Source organism: Littorina saxatilis, linkage group LG2 (genome assembly GCF_037325665.1).
Source record: "Littorina saxatilis isolate snail1 linkage group LG2, US_GU_Lsax_2.0, whole genome shotgun sequence".
NCBI classification, from domain to species: Eukaryota; Metazoa; Mollusca; class Gastropoda; order Littorinimorpha; family Littorinidae; genus Littorina; species Littorina saxatilis.
In genome coordinates, this window is record NC_090246.1 from 33705881 (window position 1) to 33728651 (window position 22771).

The 22771-nt window shown below is 42.3% G+C and overlaps 1 protein-coding gene across 1 annotated transcript; it reads left to right on the plus strand.

The window, feature by feature from the left end:
* The first annotated feature begins 28 nt into the window (after window positions 1-28).
* Window positions 29-8402, plus strand: LOC138958802 (active regulator of SIRT1-like). Its single transcript, XM_070330096.1, has 4 exons — window positions 29-185; window positions 5056-5223; window positions 7169-7260; window positions 7729-8402. The coding sequence occupies exons 1-4, from the start codon at window positions 122-124 to the stop codon at window positions 7858-7860; spliced, it is 456 nt and encodes a 151-aa protein (XP_070186197.1). The 5' UTR covers window positions 29-121; the 3' UTR covers window positions 7861-8402.
* Window positions 8403-22771: the final 14369 nt, after the last annotated feature.

The window sequence follows — 22771 nt, forward strand, 5'->3', positions numbered from 1 at the left end:
CGGTTTTATCATGAATGTCACAAAAATGTATGGGTTAGTACTTTCCACACGAAGATACATGACGTCATGTTATAGTGCGGTTTAGCAAGCACGTGGTCTTTCGTGCTGCTTGTCAACAAACATGTCTCATTCAATCGTGAAGCAAGCTTTACAGCTTGTGCAAGAGGATTTGCAAACCGAAGGCGGTACGTTATTTTTGTTTTGCTCTTTTTACGATTTCTGGGAGAAAAATCCATTCGGTAAAATCTCACTCACCTACGTTTCAACTTTCAGTTTCCTTTTCATCTTCATCAGTCTCAACATCTGTTTTGTGTTCATTGACTGATTGAGGCAATCGATCACTATACTGTATACAACTTACAAGGCAACTATCCTCACTAATTCAGTGGTTGGTGAGCCTAAGGTCCCCAAGTAAAAGAGAAAGTAAATAGTGTACCTATGAAAGTGGAGAAAAAAACAGGACGTAAAGTGGTTTGCAGGCAAGATACTGACGTACTGTTTTTACGCGATTCACCCCAGAAGTCGAATTAGTGGCATTATAATGCCCAAAGTGGGGCTAGTCTGCCACCCAGTATAATATATTACTGCTACCTAACGCAATGACGAGACAATCAGGACGAACAACTAAGAAAAAGTGCAATAGATTTATTAAAATGTTAATAAATCTGTACTTTGTCTGGAACCCATGGATGCATACAAATTACAAGCAGGTCTGTGTGGGTCGTTGGGTGCTTCTTGTCATCATGTTTCTGTTTTCAAAATGTTATCATAATCATTGTCATGGAATTGAATGAGTTGAGGAAAATCACACAAACACACACACACTCACACACACACACACACACAAACACACACACACTCACACACACACACACACACACTCACACACACATATGTAGTGACTAGGTGATTACCCGCTTCGCCGGGTACCGGCTTCGCCGGAAAGAAGTAGAGCCGAATACCAGGCTGCGCCTGGGACCCGGCTTAAGCCGGCGCACGAAGGAAAGGAGATAAACGCGCAAAACACTAGAGACCTTCTAAAAATAGTAACGTGCAGTGACCTTCTAAAAATAGTAACGTAGTAACGGGAATATGGATTGACGCCACACGAAGGAAGGGAGATAAACGCAAAACACTGGAGAAGATAAGGAAGAGTTACTGGGAATGGTGAAATGAACAGAAAAACCAAAATCGGTTCAGCGCTGTGCGCTGAGAGCAAGTGTTGAAAATTCTCATCGACCAGGTTGTGTCCGGGGTCTAGCTGAATATGCCCACCAAATTTGAAGCAGATCCATCGAGAACTTTGGCCGTGCATCCCGAACAGACACACAGACACAAGTCGTATATATATATATACTAGAGGATTACCCGGCTTCGCCGGGGTGAATCGCGAGACAGAGACAGACAGCGTGGCCAAATGTAACCGAGTGCCGAAACACCACAATCATATTTGAAGCCGACGTCCACTCAAACGGGATTGAGAATAACTGTTATGGCTTCTGGAAGGAAGGCCTGAATATTCAGTCACACACCAATGCCGCCAGACCACATCACAAACAGAACTCTACAATCCACAGGTGTTGCACACACACACACACACACAGAGAAGCCTATATGTATAGCTATATCTATAAATATATAGAGATAGGTGACAGTGTATTTTTCGCGTGGAGTATAAATTGATTCGACCTTTTCACTTTGACAGTAAGAACAACTTCCGGGTGCAAGGGAAGCGTTCTGGACAGCGCAGTGACATTCTAAAAATAGTAACATAGTTACGGGAATATGGATTGACGCCACACGAAGGAAGGGAGATAAACGCTGAAAACACTGGAGAAGATAAAGAGAAAAACCAAAATCGGTTCAGCGCTGCACACTGAGAGCACGTGTTGAAATATTTCATGTCGAGTCCCATCGCTGTCGACGACGCCAAATGTAATCGAGTGCCGAAACACCACAATCACCTTTGAAGGCGAAGTCCACTCAAACGGGATTGAGATTAACTGTTATGGCTTCTGGAAGGAAGGCCTGAACATTTCAGACCCACACCAATGCCGCCAGACCACATCACAAACAGAACTCTACAATCCACAGGTGTTGCCCACACACACACACAAACACACACACACACAGAAGCCGTATATATATATGTATATATCTATATCTATAAATATATAGAGATAGGTGACAGTGTATTTTTCGCGTGGCTATAAATTGATTCGACCTTTTCACTTTGACAGTAAGAACAACTTCCGGGTGCAAGGGAAGCGTTCTGGACAGCGCAGTGACATTCTAAAAATAGTAACGTAGTAACGGGAATATGGATTGAAGCCACACGAAGGAAGGGAGATAAACGCAAAACACTGGAGAAGATAAGGAAGAGTTACTGGGAATGGTGAAATGAAGAGAAAAACCAAAATCGGTTCAGCGCTGCGCGCTGAGAGCACGTGTTGAAATATCTCAGTCGATGAGGTTGTGTCCGGGGTGTAGCTGAATACGGTGTCCAAATTTGAAAAAGATCCACCGAGAACTTTGGCGTTGTGATGTGGTCTAGCGGCTTTGGTGTGTCGGTATGGGGGCCCGGGTAGCTCAGGTGGAACCAAAATCGGTTCAGCGCTGCGCGCTGAGAGCACGTGTTGAAATATCTCATCGATGAGGTTGTGTCCGGGGTCTCTCTGAATAAGCCCACCAAATTTGAAGCAGATCCATCGAGAACTTTGGCCGTGCATTGCGCACAGACACACAGACACACAGACACTAGTCGTATATATACTAGAGGAATACCCGGCTTCGCCAGGGTGAATCGCGAGACAGAGACAGACAGCGTGGCGGTTCACCACAATCACCTTTGAAGGCGAAGTCCTGTCAAACGGGATTGAGAATTTTAGAGCTTATTTCTTAGCCCTATATTATCTGTTATGGCTTCTCAAATGCCAGAACATACAGACAGACAAAAGCCGCCAGAAATATATAGAGATAGATGAAAGTGGATTTTTCGATAAATAGATTCGACCTTTGCACTTTTACAGTAAGGACAACTTACGGGTACATGCAAGGAAAGCCCACAACTTCTAAGGCGAACAACTCTGCAGAGTCTGCTGTGAAGGGCGACGGTAGTCTGCCTGTCACACTCGACCCCCTTTGAATGAACTTAAGTCCCTCCCAGGTGGAATGGGAACAGCACGAAAATGATTCAGTGGCCTGAACATTTCATGTTGAGTCCCATCGCTGTAGACGACGCCAATTGTAACCGAGTGCCAAAACACCACAATCACCTTTGAAGGCGAAGTCCACTCAAACGGGATTGAGAATAACTGTTATGGCTTCTCGAAGGAAGGCCTGAACATACAGACACCAAAGCCGCTAGAGCACATCACAAACAGAACTCTACAATCCACAGGTGTTGCCCACACACACACACAAACACACACACACACAGAGAAGCCGTATATCTATATAGATATAGATGACAGTGTATTTTTCGCGTGGCTATAAATTGATTCGACCTTTTCACTTTTACAGTAAGGACAACTTACGGGTGCAATCGTGACATTCTAAAAATAGTAACGTAGTAACGGGAATATGGATTGACGCCACACGAAGGAAGGGAGATAAACGCTGAAAACACTGGAGAAGATAAGGAAGAGTTACTGGGAATGGATCCAGAGAAAAACAGAGAAAAACCCAAATCGGTTCAGCGCTGCGCGCTGAGAGCACGTGTTGAAATATCTCATCGATGAGGTTGTGTCCGGGGTGTAGCTGAATACGGTCTCCAAATTTGAAAAAGATCCACCGAGAACTTTGGCTTGGCATCGCGGACACACAGACAGACAGACAGACAGACAGACAGACACAAGTCGTATATATATATAGATATATATAGATGCATACCTGTCAAGTCTTACGTTTTTCGCGTAATTCTTACGGAATTTTGATGTTTTTCAAGTCTTACGGCGTACCGAAGATCTTACGGTTTTTACAAAACAATTTAGTCAAATAAAAAAAGATCGCTAAGGTTCGTCCGAGAACAAAGTAACAAAGTAGATCCTGTTCTACAAAATCTCGCGGTAACTGATCCGGTGTGATGTTTTCATCTTTCGCCGTGTTGATATTTCTCTTCTCGGCCTCGTTGATCTAGTATAAACTCTACACTGAACCAAAAAAAAACCCTTCGATAGTACTGATGAGCGACCTTGTGTTCCTTACATTCATGGGACCAAATTTGTCCAACCAATTTGTTTTATTTAACTTAGAAATTTGATTCATCCTAAAATGTTTTCCTTCTTACTCAAGGGACGTAACCACTCGATCAGTACACGTTTTCCTTCTAACTCAAGGGACGTAACCATAATATTACTATTATTAGTTTTTTACACTTTAAATTAAAAGACTAAAAAGTAAAATTTAAAGATCTGTGTAATTGTACATTCTACCATACATGTCTATAATGATCACCAAAGGGACTGACTAAAAGAGGTCGTTATAGACAGGTGATTGCTATAAAAGGTGAATTTATATATATATTTTGTTATTATTATATGAAGTCTTATATCGCGCGCGTACCTCCAGACTCGGATTCAAGGCGCAGGGATCTATATATAGCATGTGAAAGAAGAAAAAGACTTGTTATTAATAATAATAATAATAATAATAATAATAATAATAATAATAATAATAATGGAAACTTATAGAGCGCTTACCTAGAAGCTCTAAGCGCTTTACAATGACATTGCTATACACATGTACAAAACCAAAATACAGCATTAAGACACAAAAAGAACAGGAGTACAAAAGCAAATTCATCGTTTAAGTCCATGCAGTCACAATAATACAAACACACGCGTCGAGGACGGACAACTGCTTACTTTCACATGTATCCGTACATCACTGCTTCTTTTATTATAACACGGCTTCGACCCCTGTTGATTTTAATCAACCAAATTCAGTCGTATGGATCCTTTGAGGTGGTCGTAATGTACAGATGGTTGTTGACGTTATGGAGAGGTGGTCACCAGAATCAGTTCGATTTGACCTTTTATTTGTTTTGTTTTACAGATGAGCCCAGCAGTTCTTCAAAAGGCAAAAAACGTAAAATCAAGAATGCTATGAAACTGATCAAGACAGACAGAAAAGGGGTCTGGAAGGAACTGAGACGGCTTCAAAAACAGGAACAAGAGAAAATTAAGAGCAAATTTGAGAAGCCCAATTTCAAGTCAAGCATTGGTAAGAAAATCACAGGCTCCCTCCCCCCATCTCCACCCTCTCTTTTTACTTCAAGTCAAGTTTTGACTAAATATTTTAAGTTTAACATGGACGGGTAATGGAGATGAGGGCCATGGTATATGTATGTGTGTGCGTGTGTGTGTGTGTGTGTGTGTGTGTAGAGTGATTGAGAGAAAACGACTGGACCGATCTTCATAAAACTTCACATGAGAGACCATTTTTTCTTTCTTTTTTTTTATAAATGTCTTCGATGATGTCATATCCGGCTTTTTGTGCAAGTTGAGGCGGCACTGTCACACCCTCAGTTTTTGATCAAGCAGCTAGAAATTTTAGTTATACAATCTTTGACAAAGGCCGGACTTTGGTATTGCATTTCAGTTTGGATGCTTAAAAATTAATTAATGAGTTTGGTCATCAAAAATCTGAAATTTGTAAATAAGATTTTTTTCAGAAAACGATCTAAAAATAATTTCATCTTATTTTTCATTACTTTCTGATTCCAAAAACATATAAATATGTTATATTCGGATTAAAAACAAAATGCAGCTAGGACACGAACTCAAGCAAATGCTTATTTGACGTGGCTCTAACAATACTAAGTTACACAAGTTTTCATATGGTGGACAACACAATTATTAAAAATGTAGGAGGGGGGTATGGGGAACTTAACCAAATGTTAACCCTTAGGCTGGTTGTCGCGACATATGTCGCACTAATTTAGGTTTACTGTCTTTCTTTCTTTCTTTATTTGGTGTTTAACGTCGTTTTCAACCACGAAGGTTATATCGCGACGAGGGAAAGGGGGGAGATGGGATAGGGGAAAGGGGGGAGATGGGATAGAGCCACTTGTTAAGTGTTTCTTGTTCACAAAAGCACTAATAAAAAAATGTGCTCCAGGGGCTTGCAACGTAGTACAATATGACCTTACTGGGAGAATGCAAGTTTCCAGCACAAAGGACTAAACATTTCTTACATACTGCTTGACTAAAATCTTTACAAACATTGACTATATTCTATACAAGAACCACTTAACAAGGGTAATAAGTGAAGAATTTTATGGGTGAGAAAAGGAAAGTAAAAGGACTTTGGGGAGGCAGAAATAAAGAAACAAGAAAAAGATCCTAATTAGGTTCACGGCATCGAGAGTGATGCGACCTTCTCTCAGAAGTTAGTAGAGAAGGCTCCCCCATCCACCACCCGGGGGACGCGCCTCTACGCCAATTAGGGGGCGCGAGGAGGTTTACTGTCACCTGGTTGTCACGACATATGTCGCGCTACTGGCTCAGTCTGTTTGGTCGGTTCTGATTGGATGCAAACATCTATATGACCGTTTTTCTTCATTTTTCTCTCTGTTAATTCACCAGTGGCTATGTAACATGTGTTACAGAATTGCACCAGTGTAAGGGTTAATGCATTGGGTGTCAAAGTTTGGACCCCTTTGTAAAAAATGTAAAGGGTTTGAAGACCAGGAGGTTCATATTCTCGCTTTTGGAAAGTACATTCCTCGCGGATGTCTGCAGATCGCTCTTTCAATTTAATGCTGACTTTTGGAAGTATTACTGTTGTCGGAGCCCTTTAGAAAAACGTTATTATCATGTCAGTTTGGAGACAACTCTTTAAAATTTGCGTTTGTACAGGTCTGGAAGAACATTTATTGAAAACACTATTGACGGTGCGATTGATAACCAATATGTAGGGCGTGCCGGGACCCGCTCTTTTCAGGTTTAGTGCATCAAGGAACCCTCTTTGTGAATTTCTAGAGTTTTTTTTTAACTTCTAGTGCATAAAGGATGCACGGACACATTGTTTTGGGAGCCCTGTAAAGTGATTGCCTATTATTTAATGTGGTATCACTTATGGTGTGAGAAGCTTAGCATCATCTCCCTCACTTATTATGGTCTGAAGTGGTTGATTTTCTTGCTGATGTTGTTTCCAACTGTTACAGAAAAGTTCCAGGAGGACCAAGTTGTGTTACAAGCAAAGAAAGGCCAACGTCCTCAGGCTACAAAAGCGCAGCCTAGCAAGAATGCCAAGAAGGTTAGTGTAAATTGTCCGTGATCTCTGTAAATGCCAGAATACCAGCAATTAGAGGATAATTTCATCAGCCATTGTACTGGATGGAAATGAAACGTTTAAATCAAGGAAGATCAAGATAGAGTTACAATCATCCCTTGGTTTTACTCGTTCTTAAAAAAGAATTGATGCAGTTTTCATAACTCATATATAAATGTACAGTGGCATCTGTAATAAAAGGACACCCTTGGGACGAGCCAAAAGTGTCCCTACATTGCAGGTGGCCTTTCTTGACAGGTACATTTTTAGTGGAGATAATAGACAAATGGACAACGGAAGGTGTCCTTTCAAGGTAGGTCAGTCCTCTCATTGGAGGGCCGGGACCTCACATCACAGGTACCATTGTATCAAACAACATAATATACTAATAAGAACAATTATAATCAGTAAATTACATCCACTCACTTAGGTTTGTCGTATGTTTCTTTTCAGGTGTTCGAGCATCACTTGAAGCACTTCAACAGAAGAAATGCAAGCAAAGAACTAAAACAAGAGGAAGAGACAACCGTTTTTACAGACAAAGACTTTGACAAATTTGAAGAAGAATATGATTTTTTCAAATAACATATATGCAGAAAAAGTAGTGTGTGTGAGTGCGTGGCTCTGTGTATGTGAGTGAGTGCTTTTGATATAACAGTTATGACAGGATCAGGATTTGAAGGTGCATAACAAAGAGAGGTGTGCAAGTCATCATTTGTTAGCATAGAAGTTCTAGTGTTTGTGTGACTGATTGTGACACATTGCACATTTTCATGTGACTCAGTTAAACCAGTTTACATGGGGAATTTTTTTAATTAAATGTAACATACAAAAAAAGAAGTGTGTAAGTCTAAGACATCCTTTGTCAGCATAGAAGTTCATGGTTTTGTGACTGCCCGTATTTAAGTTTGTGTAACACAAATGAATGAATGGAAATGAACTTGTATAGATCTCACAGCTTGTTGTAAAAGTGAGTGAGCAAATGCACATGTTTGTGGTTTGCGTGTGTTTAAAACCACATGTACATTATGGTGTGTGTGTGTGTGTGTGTGTGTGTGTGTGTGTGTGTGTGTGTGTGTGTGTGTGTGTGTGTGTGTGTTAAAAAGAATAAAACCAAACATGTTTTTGTTGGTGCTTTTTGTTCATTGATGTAAAGAAGGTATGATTATTGTTTGTTGAAATCCATTCCCCAGAATCACCACAGCTTCTGTTTGAAATCAACTGTTTTACTTGATGTTGCAACTTCCTTGAAACGACCATTGTTCAACAACGGTTGTCAAATAAGAGAAAACCCAATTCAGTTGAGAAAGACAAGAATGTGTCCGGTATAACAGAGCAGGCTACAAAACACACTAGCCTGATTTAGCATGGCTAGAGGAACAACACCATTCTGGAGGGATCCTGTGAGGTCGCCGCTGTGGCCAAAGCACGTATTCACACCGGTGACACTGTGACGGTTCCCCTACGCTTTGTGTTCGGTGCCCTGACCCTTTGTGTTCGGTTCCCACTCGGTTCCCACACGCCAAAATTCGCGGACAAAACATCCATTTATGGTAGTATTACGCAATGTTGCTCTCTGAGAATGGTCTTGTTAGATCTGTGAGTGTTTACACTACATGCCTAGGTGCTGTTGGATTGAAGGTTTTTGATATTTTAGCCGTTATTAGGTAGAATGCCTTCCACTTTACTGCAAAACTGCATAATTCGTAGCATCGACAAGAAATATCCTACCAAAAAATGCCTGCTTGGAACTGTCGTTGGTCCAGCAAAAAGTTCAACATGTCTGTAGCAGACAGCCCAAGTTTCAAGATTGTAGGGCCATCCAAACAGCCGTAATAATAAAAACAACAAAAGTAGTCAGTGAAATTGGCTGTGTTCGGTCCCCCCACACTTTTGTGACGTAGGCGTGACGGTTCCCATAATTCATTGTGTCGGTCCCCACTTTCTGTGTCGGACCCCACTTTCGACCTAATTTCTCTGTGACGGACCCCACAACCAGCCTATTTTGTGTCGGTCCCCACACCTTCTTGGATTTATGACTTGCCGGTTACTTGTATCATTGTATTCATTGAATCTAATTGTCTCGGAGTTATTTTTCAGCAAAAACCGGCAAGGCAGCACCTTTTGTGATACCAAGTAAGTCAGATGACATCAGTATGTGTGTGTGTGTGTGTGTGTGTGTGTGTGTGTGTGTGTGTGTGTGTGTGTGTGTGTGTGTGTGTGAGAGAGAGAGAGAGAGAGAGAGAGAGAGAGAGAGAGAGAGAGAGAGAGAGAGAGAGAGAGAGAGAGAGAGAGAGAGAGAGAGATTGACACCTTTCCAGATCACTCCGGTTATGCGACACTACCGCGAGCGTCACTACCGCGTGTCACACTACGGCGAGTACGACACTACCGCGTGTAACACTACCGCGTGTCACACTACCGCGAGTACGACACTACCGCGAGTATAACACTGCCGCGTGTCACACTACCGCGCGTACCACAACCGCGAGTACCATAACCGTAGAGAGAACGCATGCAAACTTACTTCTTGTGAGTTTGTGTTCTAACGGCTTTGATTGGAAGCAACCCATTCTATATGTATTCTGATAGTGTGTTCTGATCGTTTTGAGTTCTTGGTTAGCATGACAAACATTGAATTAGTGTTCAGAGAACAGACCAGGCCTTTTTGTTTTATATTTCAAGGAAACATTTCAACCTTTGCCTTCAGCCATGGAAGTCATAAAATGACACGCGGTAATGTTATACTCGCGGTAGTGTGACACGCGGTAGTGTTATACTCGCGGTAGTGTCGTACTCGCGGTAGTGTCGTACTCGCGGTAAGTTCTGTTTCCGTACCCGCGACAGCGGAAGCGACAAAAGAAAACGCGCGCAAACGCGTGACGTGTTTCCGTACTTGCGTTTTAAACATGCGGTAAAATCTGTAAACTCCCGCGTTGCCGCGCGACAACGCGAAAAAATCGCTCCAGGACCCTTTAAAAAAAATCGCGTCGCTTGCCGCTTGTCGCGCCGCTAACGCGTCGCGTGTGTGGAAACACTCCTGGTCATTTTCTACGTGCTTGATTTTCGTCGCACCGCTGGAAAAACGCTGTCGCGGGTACGGAAACACAACTTTAGTGTGAGACGCGGTAGTGGTACTCGCAGTAGTGACGCTCGCGGTAGTGACCAGCACCCGATCACTACACATAAACGCTGGTTCTGGTTGCATTGTGCCGCTGACATACAGCTAATAGCATTTTTACACCCCCGGTATAGGGGTGTGTATAGGTTTCACTCGATGTGTTTGTGTTCGCAAGTAGATCTCAAGAATGAACGGACCGATCGTCACCAAACTTGGTGAACAGGTTCTATACATTCCTGAGACGGTCCTTACAAAAATTGGGACCAGTCAAACACACGGTTAGGGAGTTATTGGTGGATTAAAATTATACAAGGCCTGGTATAGACGGACACCTCCGTTGGTCAAAGGGAAATAACCATTCTCACTGCCACCAACTGAGAAGGTTATTTCCCTTTGACGGGGGTGTAGTTCCTATCGGAGGAATTTCTTGTTTTAATCCTTTTGTGGTATTGCTGATGATGCTGAACATGTATTTTACTAGTTTACCAATGTGTATCTTTGACCCTGATAGCCTACGAAAACGGAGCAATCATGGCCCAACATTGGCCCAATGCTGAATTTATTGGCGCGGTGTTGAGCCTTAGTCGGGCCGTTGTCGTAGGCTGTCAGGGTTTATGTAGCCTTGTTCCATTGTATTCTGACTGTCATAAAGTAATTAATTTTAAGAGAAAGCAGTCATGAACACAAGGAGCTGGGAAAAGTTGCCTCTTACAACAAGCGTGGATAAAGACACATACTTGACACAGACAAGTACTCTTTTTTTTTTTTAAATCACCACTAGAAGTCCCTGGGCAGCATTTTGCTCTGAAAACTGAATCTCGCATACGACAGGTGGATCTTTTATTTTAAAAATGTGCCAAATTGCATATCTCCAAGGCCGTAAGACTAAGAGTAGATATTGGGAAGGCCAGTTCAAGAAGGTGTGGGTGGATCAACACATAATTTGCTGGTATACTGGGAACCGTCCCAGAGATAAATAATGTTATATATTATTTGTGGCATAAACTAATACAGTTAGTCTCTCTCTCTCTCTCTCTCTCTCTCTCTCTCTCTCTCTCTCTCTCTCTCTCTCACACACACACACACACACACACACACACACACACACACACACACACACACACACACATACTGATGTCATCTGACTTACTTGGTATCACAAAAGGTGCTGCCTTGCCGGTTTTTGCTGAAAAATAACTCCGAGACAATTAGATTCAATGAATACAATGATACAAGTAACCGGCAAGTCATAAATCCAAGAAGGTGTGGGGACCGACACAAAATAGGCTGGTTGTGGGGTCCGTCACAGAGAAATTAGGTCGAAAGTGGGGTCCGACACAGAAAGTGGGGACCGACACAATGAATTATGGGAACCGTCACGCCTACGTCACAAAAGTGTGGGGGGACCGAACACAGCCAATTTCACTGACTACTTTTGTTGTTTTTATTATTACGGCTGTTTGGATGGCCCTACAATCTTGAAACTTGGGCTGTCTGCTACAGACATGTTGAACTTTTTGCTGGACCAACGACAGTTCCAAGCAGGCATTTTTTGGTAGGATATTTCTTGCCGATGCTACGAATTATGCAGTTTTGCAGTAAAGTGGAAGGCATTCTACCTAATAACGGCTAAAATATCAAAAACCTTCAATCCAACAGCACCTAGGCATGTAGTGTAAACACTCACAGATCTAACAAGACCATTCTCAGAGAGCAACATTGCGTAATACTACCATAAATGGATGTTTTGTCCGCGAATTTTGGCGTGTGGGAACCGAGTGGGAACCGAACACAAAGGGTCAGGGCACCGAACACAAAGCGTAGGGGAACCGTCACAGTGTCACCGGTGTGGTATTATACACAGACAAACAGATTCATACACACACACACGCATACATACACACACACACACACTGATACAAAGCTAAGAGACACACACGTAGTCTTTAGACATAGTTCTTAGACATACACTAACACCCCGCACACACAGACATACGAATACTCATGTGCGCACGCTCACACATGCATACACTTGATCCAAGCTGGACACACTGACAAGCACACACTCACACACACACACACACAAAGAAAGACACTTGACACACATAACGAGACGCACATTCACACAGTATGATTTTAGACATAGTGTCCCTGGAGACATGCACTAATACATGTACATACACACACTGAAGTTATTTGAATAAAATTGTTTGAAAAAAACCCCAGAAATATGAATAAGCACTCGAACACACTCACAGAAAGACACGCACACTCACATGATGTATTGTCCGTTTGCGAAACGCCTGCAGAGACTTGTTTTTTCGAAATTATCTCACGATCACAATCTACACATATTTTGCAATGTGGATAAGAACAAAATAAGTACGTCAAAAGTATACCTAATTTAAAGGCACAGTAAGCCTCCCGTAAACCATCACAGATACAGTCAGGCTTTTACACACAGTACAAACACCCTTTCAATTAAACACTCACCGATTGAGAACATCCTTGGTGCCCTCCGTAAAGAGCGAACAATTTTCAAAGAATTTATTTTTGCGTGGTTTATTTTACCCCTGAGCCATCGTGAACCCGTGTGATCCAGTTTCCCTTTTTCACAATGTAGTCGTCAGTTAGTCATTTGATTGCGACTCGATGTGAGCTTATCTACAATAGCACGATTTTATGCACGAAACAAACGGCTGTGGTTCACAAGAACTCTAGCGATGGCTTTTGACTGTTGAGAGGAACGGCGCATGATATGGCGCATAAACCGTCGTCTGCTACGACCCTTGCGTGACCCTGCTTCCGGGCTTTTCTTTTTTCAAACTTTCACAACTTCGAATTGCACTGATCTTGTCTTGATGAAAACACGCTGTCAATTTATTATTTAGATTTTAAAAGTTAGGTCTAGCGCAAAAACGCACCACGGTCCAAAAACATTCTGATTATCATCGATCCACGGCTATCGCCAGTTTAAGGGAAGTAACTCATTTTTGACCTGAGTTCAGGATGGGTCCAAAAAGTGTTCGAGACAATCTGCAAAATTAATTCTTTAAAAATTGCTCGCTCTTTACGTAGGGCACCTAGGATGTTCCCGTTTGGTGAGCGTTCAAATGGAAGGGTGTTTGTACTGTGTGTAAAAGCCTGACAGTATCTCTGATGGTTTACGGGAGGCTTACTGTCCGGGCGTGATTTCCGGGATATTCATAACAGCCGTCCAGCACCAAAACGAGGCGCCATTGTTGTAAAGGGCCAAGTCCACAAAAATAAATTCTTTGAACATTTCTCACGCTCGACAGAAAGCAGCCAGAATGTTCCCGTTCGGGGAGCGTTTAAATGGAAGTATGCTTGTACTGTGTGCAGACGCTCGGGGAGCTCTGTGGTGGTTTACGGGAGGCTTACTGTGCCTTTAATTTATATCAACTATAATCCTTACTTTCCTCTGGTTAATTATTTCTTCACTGTAAAGACTAATTAAAATGAATCAAATGTTTCCCCTTTTCCAGGCCTCTAAAAACCTGCAGGTCATTTCCGTGCATCTCGTGCTGACCGTGATAATACATGTCACACAAACACCGAAACTTTCCAAGGATTTGCACATAGTCTCTGGTTTGCACACCTGAACTGGTAAAGATGTTGTCCGAGGTGAACAAGATTATTGTGAATGTGCAGAAGAAGCTGAAAAAGGGAGCCTATATCACTGGAATAACGTTGCAAAAAGAGCTTGCCACCCACTTGGAATTTCAAGAACCACATAATTTAAAGCAGTGACCGATAACAACAAAAGAAATGGATTGCCGTCGAACAAGGAGCAAAAACAATAACAAACAAGCAAGCAAACACACACACACACACACACACACTCACACACACACACCACACTACACTCACACTCACATTCTCTCTCTCTCTCTCTCTCTCTCTCTCTCTCTCTCTCTCTCTCTCTCTCTCTCTCTCTCTCTCTCTCTCTCTCTCTCTCTCTCTCTCTCTCTCTCTCTCTCACGCTGGAACAAAATAGATAGAACACTGTATCTATGACGTAGGAATGCTTCCAGCTTTCAAGACAACCCCTTTAACAACAATTGTTCGTGTGCTCGTCTTTGTCCACGCCGGACTGTGTGCAGCATGCGTGCGTGTGTGAGCCTCTGTGTGTAGTGTGTGTGTGTGTGTGTGTGTGCCACGGTGTGTGTGTGTGTGTGTGTGTGTGCCGGTATGAATGTGAGGCAGTGTGTGTGTTGGGGAGTAGCACACTCGTCCGCATTAAATCTCTCAATGCGTAGCTGGAGTAGTCCCCCCTGAATGTGGCACTGTTATGGCGGATGGGGGAAAGCCGCTCTGTTGACTTGTTTTCCCAACGCCGCGTTCTTTTTCAGTGTGATTTTGAACGGATACAACTTGTGACACTAGAAAAGAGGGACCACAAGAACTTGCTTCAAACATGAGTATGCCAGGTAAACCGAAACTGACGTGTACCGGGCTTAGCTGCGTGATCCGGCATGTGATCAGTTTAAATCGAGTCAGTCCGGCTGCCGCGTACACTCCGCTATCATGATCATGATTTTACATGTAGATCTATCTATTCATTATCACAATCTGCAAACCGAAACTGACGTGTGCTTAGCGGCGTGACTCCGGCATTTGATCAGTATATTCGGCGTTTACACCTCAGTATCGATGATCATGAAGGTAGATCTATTTATTCATTATCGCAATCTGTAAACCAAAACTGACGTGTGGTTAGCTGCGTGATCCGGCTGATTTGATTTATTCGGCGCAGTCTACACCTATCATCATGACTGTTACATGTAGAGGCTATCTATTCATTATCACAATCTAATCGTTTGTCATTTCAACACTGAGAGAAAAGAGCTGATCGACTGACCAAGAACATCAGTGCAGGCAAGACTGGCAGCTGCTTAATGATATTTGAACACAGATGACGGGCGCAGTGGCCGAGTGGATAAGACGCCGACCTCCGGTTCGGAAGGTCGACCGTGGGTTCAAATTTCCGATCTCCCAGGTCAACGTATGTGCAGACCTGTTAGTGCCTTATGCATAGATCTGCACTGATGTCACGGTACACGCAAGCGCTGTGACAAGACCAACTGCACACGAAAAAGACCCTTTAATTCATGTCAGAGTTCAATGGGTTATAGAAACACGAAAATACCAAGCATGCATCCCCCACTGAAAAGCGGCGTATGGCTGCCTCAGTAAATGGCGTGGATAAAACAGCCATGCACGTAAAACGGCGGACCCACTCGTGCAAAAAAACCACGAGGGTACATGGGAATATCAGCCCGTGAACGCAGAAGAAGACAAGTCGCGTAAGGCGAAATTACTACATTTAGTCAAGCTGTGGAACTCACAGAATGAAACTGAACGTAGTCCGCCGCTAGTGCAAAAGGCAGTGAAAGTGACGAGCCTGTTTGGCGCGGTAGCGATTGCGCTGTGCTTCATAGCACGCTTTACTGTACCTCTCTTCGTTTTAACTTGACTTTCTGAGCGTGTTTTTAATCCAAACATATCATATCTATATGTTTTTGGAATCAGGAACCGACAAGGAATAAGATGAAATAGTTTTTAAAACGATTTCGGAAATTTAATTTTGATCATAATTTTTATATTTTTAATTTTCAGAGCTTGTTTTTAATCCAAATATAACATATGTATATGTTTTTGGAATCAGAAAATGACGAAGAATAAGATGAAATTGTTTTTGGATCGTTTAATAAAAAAATAATTTTAATTACAAATTTCCGATTTTTAATGACCAAACTCACTCATTAGTTTTTAAGCCACCAAGCTGAAATGCAATACCAAACCCCGGGCTTCGTCGAAGATTGCTTTGCCAAAATTTCAATCAATTTGATTGAAAAATGAGGGTGTGACAGTGCCGCCTCAACTTTTACAAAAAGCCGGATATGACGTCATCAAAGGTATTTATCGAAAAAATGAAAAAAATTCCGGGGATATCATACCCAGGAACTCTCATGTCAAATTTCATAAAGATCGGCCCAGTAGTTTAGTCTGAATCGCTCTACACACACACACAGACAGACACACACACATACACCACGACCCTCGTCTCGATTCCCCCCTCTATGTTAAAACATTTAGTCAAAACTTGACTAAATGTAACAAGTCGCGTAAGGCGAAATTACTACATTTAGTCAAGCTGTGGAACTCACAGAATGAAACTGAACGTAGTCCGGCGCTAGTGCAAAAGGCAGTGAAAGTGACGAGCCTGTTTGGCGCGGTAGCGATTGCGCTGTGCTTCATAGCACGCTTTACTGTACCTCTCTTCGTTTTAACTTTCTGAGCGTGTTTTTAATCCAAACATATCATATCTATATGTTTTTGGAATCAGGAACCGACAAGGAATAAGATGAAATAGTTTTTAAAACGATTTCGGAAATTTAATTTTGATCATAATTTTTATATTTTTAATTTTCAGAGCTTGTTTTTAATCCAAATATAACATATGTATATGTTTTTGGAATCAGAAAATGACGAAGAATAAGATGAAATTGTTTTTGGATCGTTTAATAAAAAAAATAATTTTAATTACAAGTTTCCGATTTTTAATGACCAAACTCACTCATTAGTTTTTAAGCCACCAAGCTGAAATGCAATACCAAACCCCGGGCTTCGTCGAAGATTGCTTTGCCAAAATTTCAATCAATTTGATTGAAAAATGAGGGTGTGACAGTGCCGCCTCAACTTTTACAAAAAGCCGGATATGACGTCATCAAAGGTATTTATCGAAAAATGAAAAAAAACCTTCCGGGGATATCATACCCAGGAACTCTCATGTCAAATTTCATAAAGATCGGCCCAGTAGTTTAGTCTGAATCGCTCTACACACACACACAGACAGACAGACACACACACACACACACACATACACCACGACCCTCGTCTCGATTCCCCCCTCTATGTTAAAACATTTAGTCAAAACTTGACTAAATGTAAAAACGAAGAACACTGATGCGGTTTTCCTTTATTTTTAGCTTGTCGGTGGTCGCCCTAATTAGCGCTGATGGGGTCTATGTCGACCAAAAGAGTGGGATTCCCTGTAGGTGGAGTTCCTGGAGGGGGATTCCCTGTATACAGGGAATCCCACGGGGTGAAGTTTTTCAATAAAACTTGCAAACCATACTCGAATTTCTAAGAAATATGGTCAAAAAAGATTGCCAACATCAAATTCTACCGATGTCCCCAAGCATCACGTGACTTTCAGCGATATCAGCGACACGCTACAGGAACTAAATCCTGTGGTATTCCCTGTATACAGGGAATCCCCCGCCAGGAACTCCACCTACAGGGAATCCCACTCTTTTGGTCGACTGACCGGCATAGACCCCATCAGCCTAATAATTAGCAGTTTCGAGCCGGCGCTCCTTTCTCGGGAATTGTTTAAAGGCACAGTAAGCCTCCCCGTCCCGTAAATCATCACAGATACTGTCAGGCATTTACACACTACAAACACCCTTCCATTTGAACGCTCACCTACATAAAGAGCGAGCAATTTTCAAAGAATTAATTTTGCGGATCATGTCAGAGGCAATCGGACCGTGGTGCGTTTTGGCGCTAGACCTAGCTTTTAAAATCTAAATAATAAATTGACAGCTTGTTACACAAACATTCTTAAATCATAAAAGAATTCTTTTTTCATCAAGACAAGATCAGTACAATTCGAAGTTTTGAAAGTTTGAACTGAAAAGAAAAGCCCGGAAGCAGGGTCACGCAAGGTTGTGGTTCTCGTAGCAGCTAGACGACGGTTTATACCTATCGCCAGTTCCTCTGAACAGTCAAAAGCCATCGCTAGAGTCAGTTCTTGTGAACCACAGCCGTTTGTTTCGTGCATAGTCAGAGGTAGGCCTACTTAAATTAATAACGTGCTATTGCAGATAAGCTCACAGCGAGTCGCATTCAAATTACTAACTGACGACTACATTGTGAACAAGAGGCGAAGCCTTCAAGGCTCACGTAAGAAATAGACAAACAGTAACACAAACTCGATCACTCCGTCACACATACACACACACACACACACACACACACACACACACACACACACACACACACACACACACACACACACACACACACAGTAAGCATTGGTGACACTGTGCAAGAAAGCGAGACACTAGATCTAGATATGTCTGTCTGCATGTAGCCTACTTACAGGGACACGACTAAGAGTAATACCTAATATTCTGGACTCGCAACGAAATATACAAACAAATGACAATGAACAACGTTTCGACCTAATGGTCTTCAACAGGTTAAAAACAAAATGAAAACAACAATGCAAATATCAAAACGACTTATCAGAGAAGATGATGTCCTCCAAGCGCAAAAGAAGGGGGAAGGGAGATAAATAAAAAAAAACAAGAGGCGAAGCCATCAAGTCTCACATAAGAAATCGACAAACAGTAACACAAACTCAATCACTCCGTCACACACACACACACACACACACACACACACACACACACACACACACACACACACACACACACACACACACACACACACACACACACACAGAAAGAGCATAGGTGAAACTGTGCAAGAAAGCGAGACACTAGATCTAGATCTGTCTGTCTGCATGTAGCCTACTTACAGGGACACGACTGCCAACTAGTCTCGGCCCGCTCAAAATAATAATGACCGAGACTTTCAGTACTTCCTTCGCGTGACGTCTAACCCTCTTACGTCATAATGTGACGTCAATGTAATGTGACGTCTTCAAATGTTAGAGTTTCTACCACAGACATACACACGCACGCACGCACATACGCACGCACGCACAGACAGACAAAGTTACGATCGCATAGGCTACACTTACGTGAGCCAAAAATGAGCAATGAAAAATGAAACCAAAACGAAACAAATCAGAATAATAACGTTTGAAGGGCCTGAAGTTGAAAAAGAGAGAGAGAGAGAGAGAGAGAGAGAGAGAGAGAGAGAGAGAGAGAGAGAGAGAGAGAGAGAGAGAGAGAGAGAGAGAGTGTCAACAATACCTGCGACACGACTGCCAACTAGTCTCGGCCCGCTCAAAGTAACAATGACCGAGACTTTCAGTAATTCCTTCGCGTGACGTCTAACCCTCTTACGCCATAATGTGACGTCTTCAAATGACGAAATGTTAAAGTTTCTACCACCAGAGACATAGATAGAATGTCTCTGCTACCACAGACATACACACGCACGCACAGACAGACACAAGTTAGCATCGCATAGGCTACACTTAAGTGAGCCAAAAAGGGAAACTTGATCACACGGTTTCACGATGGCTCAGGGGTAAGATAAACCACGCAAAAATAATGTTTTTGAAAATTGCTGGCTCTTTACGGAGGGCACCTAGGATGTTCCCGTTTGGTGAGCGTTCAAATGGAAGGGTGTTTGTACTGTGTGTAAAAGCCTGACACTGAGTATCTGTGATGGTTTACGTGAGGCTTACTGTGCCTTTATGTTACTTGCACATGCATGCATGTATGGTCTGCTAACATGTTTTGATCACAATCAATTTCAGAAAGGCTGCGGCTTGGACTTAACACTGTGGAGATGTCTGTTGTTTATTTTGCAAAGATATTCAATCAGATATGCCTTGAATAATATGACTGAAAATAATATGAACTCGAGTGTGTGTGTGTGTGTGTGTGTGTGTGTGTGTGTGTGTGTGTGTGTGTGTGTGTGTGTGTGTGTGTGTGTGTGTGCAGAGCTAAGCTTTTCCTGTTCGGTCAGTGACGATTGGATAACTGAGTCAGGGTCAATTAATGACTACCTTTCACCGGTAAGTCATCATCATCATCATCATCATCATCATCATTATCATCATCATAAGGCTGATGATCATTACACGAATGTTAAACGGCGGACATTTAAGATTAAGACAGCTAGTAGGCGTTTTTCATATTATATAATATATTATATCTAAACAAGACATACCATATAACATATTCTCGTAAGCAGGGGCAGTACACGAAAGATTAGAATCTGAGTAGAAATTAACCAGAACTCACTCTCTCTCTCTCTTTCGCTCTCTCTCGATCTGTCTCTCTCTGTGTGTGTGTCTCTCTCTCTTTGTGTGTCTCTCTCTCTTTCTCTCTCTATCTCTCTTTCTCTCTCTCTCTCTCTCTCTCTCTCTCTCTCTCTCTCTCTCTCTCTCTCTCTCTCTCTCTCTATCTCTGCCCCCTCTCTCTCTCTCTCTCTCGCTCGCTCTCTCTCTCTCTCTCTCCCTCTCCCCCCCCCCCCCCGTTTCTTTCTATCTAATACATTTGGCCAAGCTTTGACTAAAAGGTTTAACATTGGCCAAGAATTGAAACGAGGGTGTTGTTGTTGTTGTTGTTGTTGTTGTTGTTGTTGTTGGCTGTTCTTGTTGGCTGTTCTTGTTGTATTTACATGTCTAACGATCATTCTCGATATCTCCATTTTGATCAGGTTGCAAAAGTAGGACCCGGGGGTCAAGAGGAACAACAACAAAATATAAAGATGAGATGCCCATCCATTAACGTGAGCAGGATTCTCAGACATCGTCCCGCCACTGCGGCCGAGAAAAACACATCAAACTACTTGGTCCAACGTGCAAGCATCCTCAACGACGTGGCTCGATGGTTTGACGAGAAACAACATGCACCGGTACATGTGTACTTCTTAAAGTTGTTATTGGTTGTTATTATGGTGTTGACCGGGGACTGTTTCGTTCACGCGAGGTTAGATCGCTGTGAATTGGTTTAGGTAATGGTTTTGACGAGAAGCGAACTGCTTCTGTAGTCCGGTGCATGTGTAGTATTTTGAGTCATGATATGTTGGTATTATGACGTTAACGAGAGCGTTTGTTTGAGCTCAGATTCACACGCTGACCAACGGAAACTAAATTAGTATGGTTCTGCAGCGCATGGACCTCGCACATAATTGGCTGAATGATTTGATTAGAATCAAAACTAATTTTGTGCGGTCTGGGTTAGCTTTTAGGTAGGGTAAGAAAACATTGATGAAGCTGATACAAAGTCAGACTTGTATAGGGCAAGTTTAGGCGGTTTTCGTTTATACTCTGACAGTCTGTGCGTATATATTTTGTCTGGTGCCGTGTTGTCCCTTAAATCTGTGGTGACCAGACACATTCGGTTTTCTTGTTGCAATCATTACATCGATCCCTGTATATTCGGGGATGTATGTTTCATTCTTTTTGTTTGTTTGTTTGTTTGTTTGTTTGTCTTTCTGATTCTCTGTCTGTCTGTTTGTCAGTCCAGACTTAGATTAGGTCTCTGATAGTTATGGGTTGATTGAGCTGAAATTTGGTGTGTAGCCTTGAATTGGGGATATAGACGGTCCTAGCTAAAATTAATTTCGTACCTGTAGCAAAACATGAGATATGAGCTTTACACATTCAGCCAGCGAGGGAATGAATCGTACGATGAAGTGTTTAATGACGGGGACGTGTCTCAACCCGCAAACATTTAACGTTGGAATAATTTGCAGTAAGCAATTTAGAATCCCTTAACAGCTTGTGAAACCTTTACTCAGAAACCTTGGATGTGTACACTAGTAAGATTTTTAAACAAATCCGTTTCAGCTTTCCGAACACATTCTAACGCAAAAATCATGATGAACATATGATTATGAGCAGGCAAACAAATATATATCCGACCTATTTCCTAGAAGTTGCAGGCAGGTTGCAGACAATCTCTCTTATTTTGTAAGAATTGTGTGTGTGTGTGTGTGTGTGTGTGTGTGTGTGTGTGTGTGTGTGTGTGTGAGAGAGAGAGAGAGAGAGAGAGAGAGAGAGAGAGAGCGAGAGCGAGAGAGAGCGCCGACTTGTTTGCTGGGGAACAGCAAGGCCTTTCGGCTACTGCACTGGCGACTGTGCCAAAGGTATTCTTCTACTCAATCGACAATGGGCGTAGTTGTTGTTACCTCGATTTAATATTTGGAATGGCTGTGTCAGTGATCCCGTTTAGGGAGTTCTGGGCAGTTTTAGGCTCTTCTGTCGATTGTAATTTGGAATAACTTTGTGTTGGGTCTACAGCTTGATCTTGAACAAGTTGAAGGGAAATATGACTTGTTTTTAGGAATGGAGCCATTTTTTTGCGACAGCAGAAAATCCTAAGACATCAGAAGCCAAGATGCTCAAGATCAAGAAAACCTGGAAGGCTTTCAAGTGCGTATAATTATGCTCTCTTTACCTGAATACTACTCTTAAAGGAATGTCATGTCATTCTTGGTCTTTATGCCCTCATTCTTTTCCTGGGTCTGTCTTTGTGAGTCTGACCAGTATGTTTGCCTGTTTGTCATTCGAATAACACTCCAGGCTGGTGTGTTTGATTGTGTGTCTGTCTATGTGTCTGTTTGTGTATATGTGTG

Excerpts from the sequence above, each read along its gene's own strand:
- LOC138958802 (XM_070330096.1), top strand. The coding sequence starts at position 122 with ATGTCTCATTCAATCGTGAAGCAAGCTTTACAGCTTGTGCAAGAGGAT. Across the intron at positions 5,224-7,168 it reads CAATTTCAAGTCAAGCATTG|AAAAGTTCCAGGAGGACCAA; the intron begins GTAAGAAAATCA and ends CAACTGTTACAG. Across the intron at positions 7,261-7,728 it reads CTAGCAAGAATGCCAAGAAG|GTGTTCGAGCATCACTTGAA; the intron begins GTTAGTGTAAAT and ends GTTTCTTTTCAG.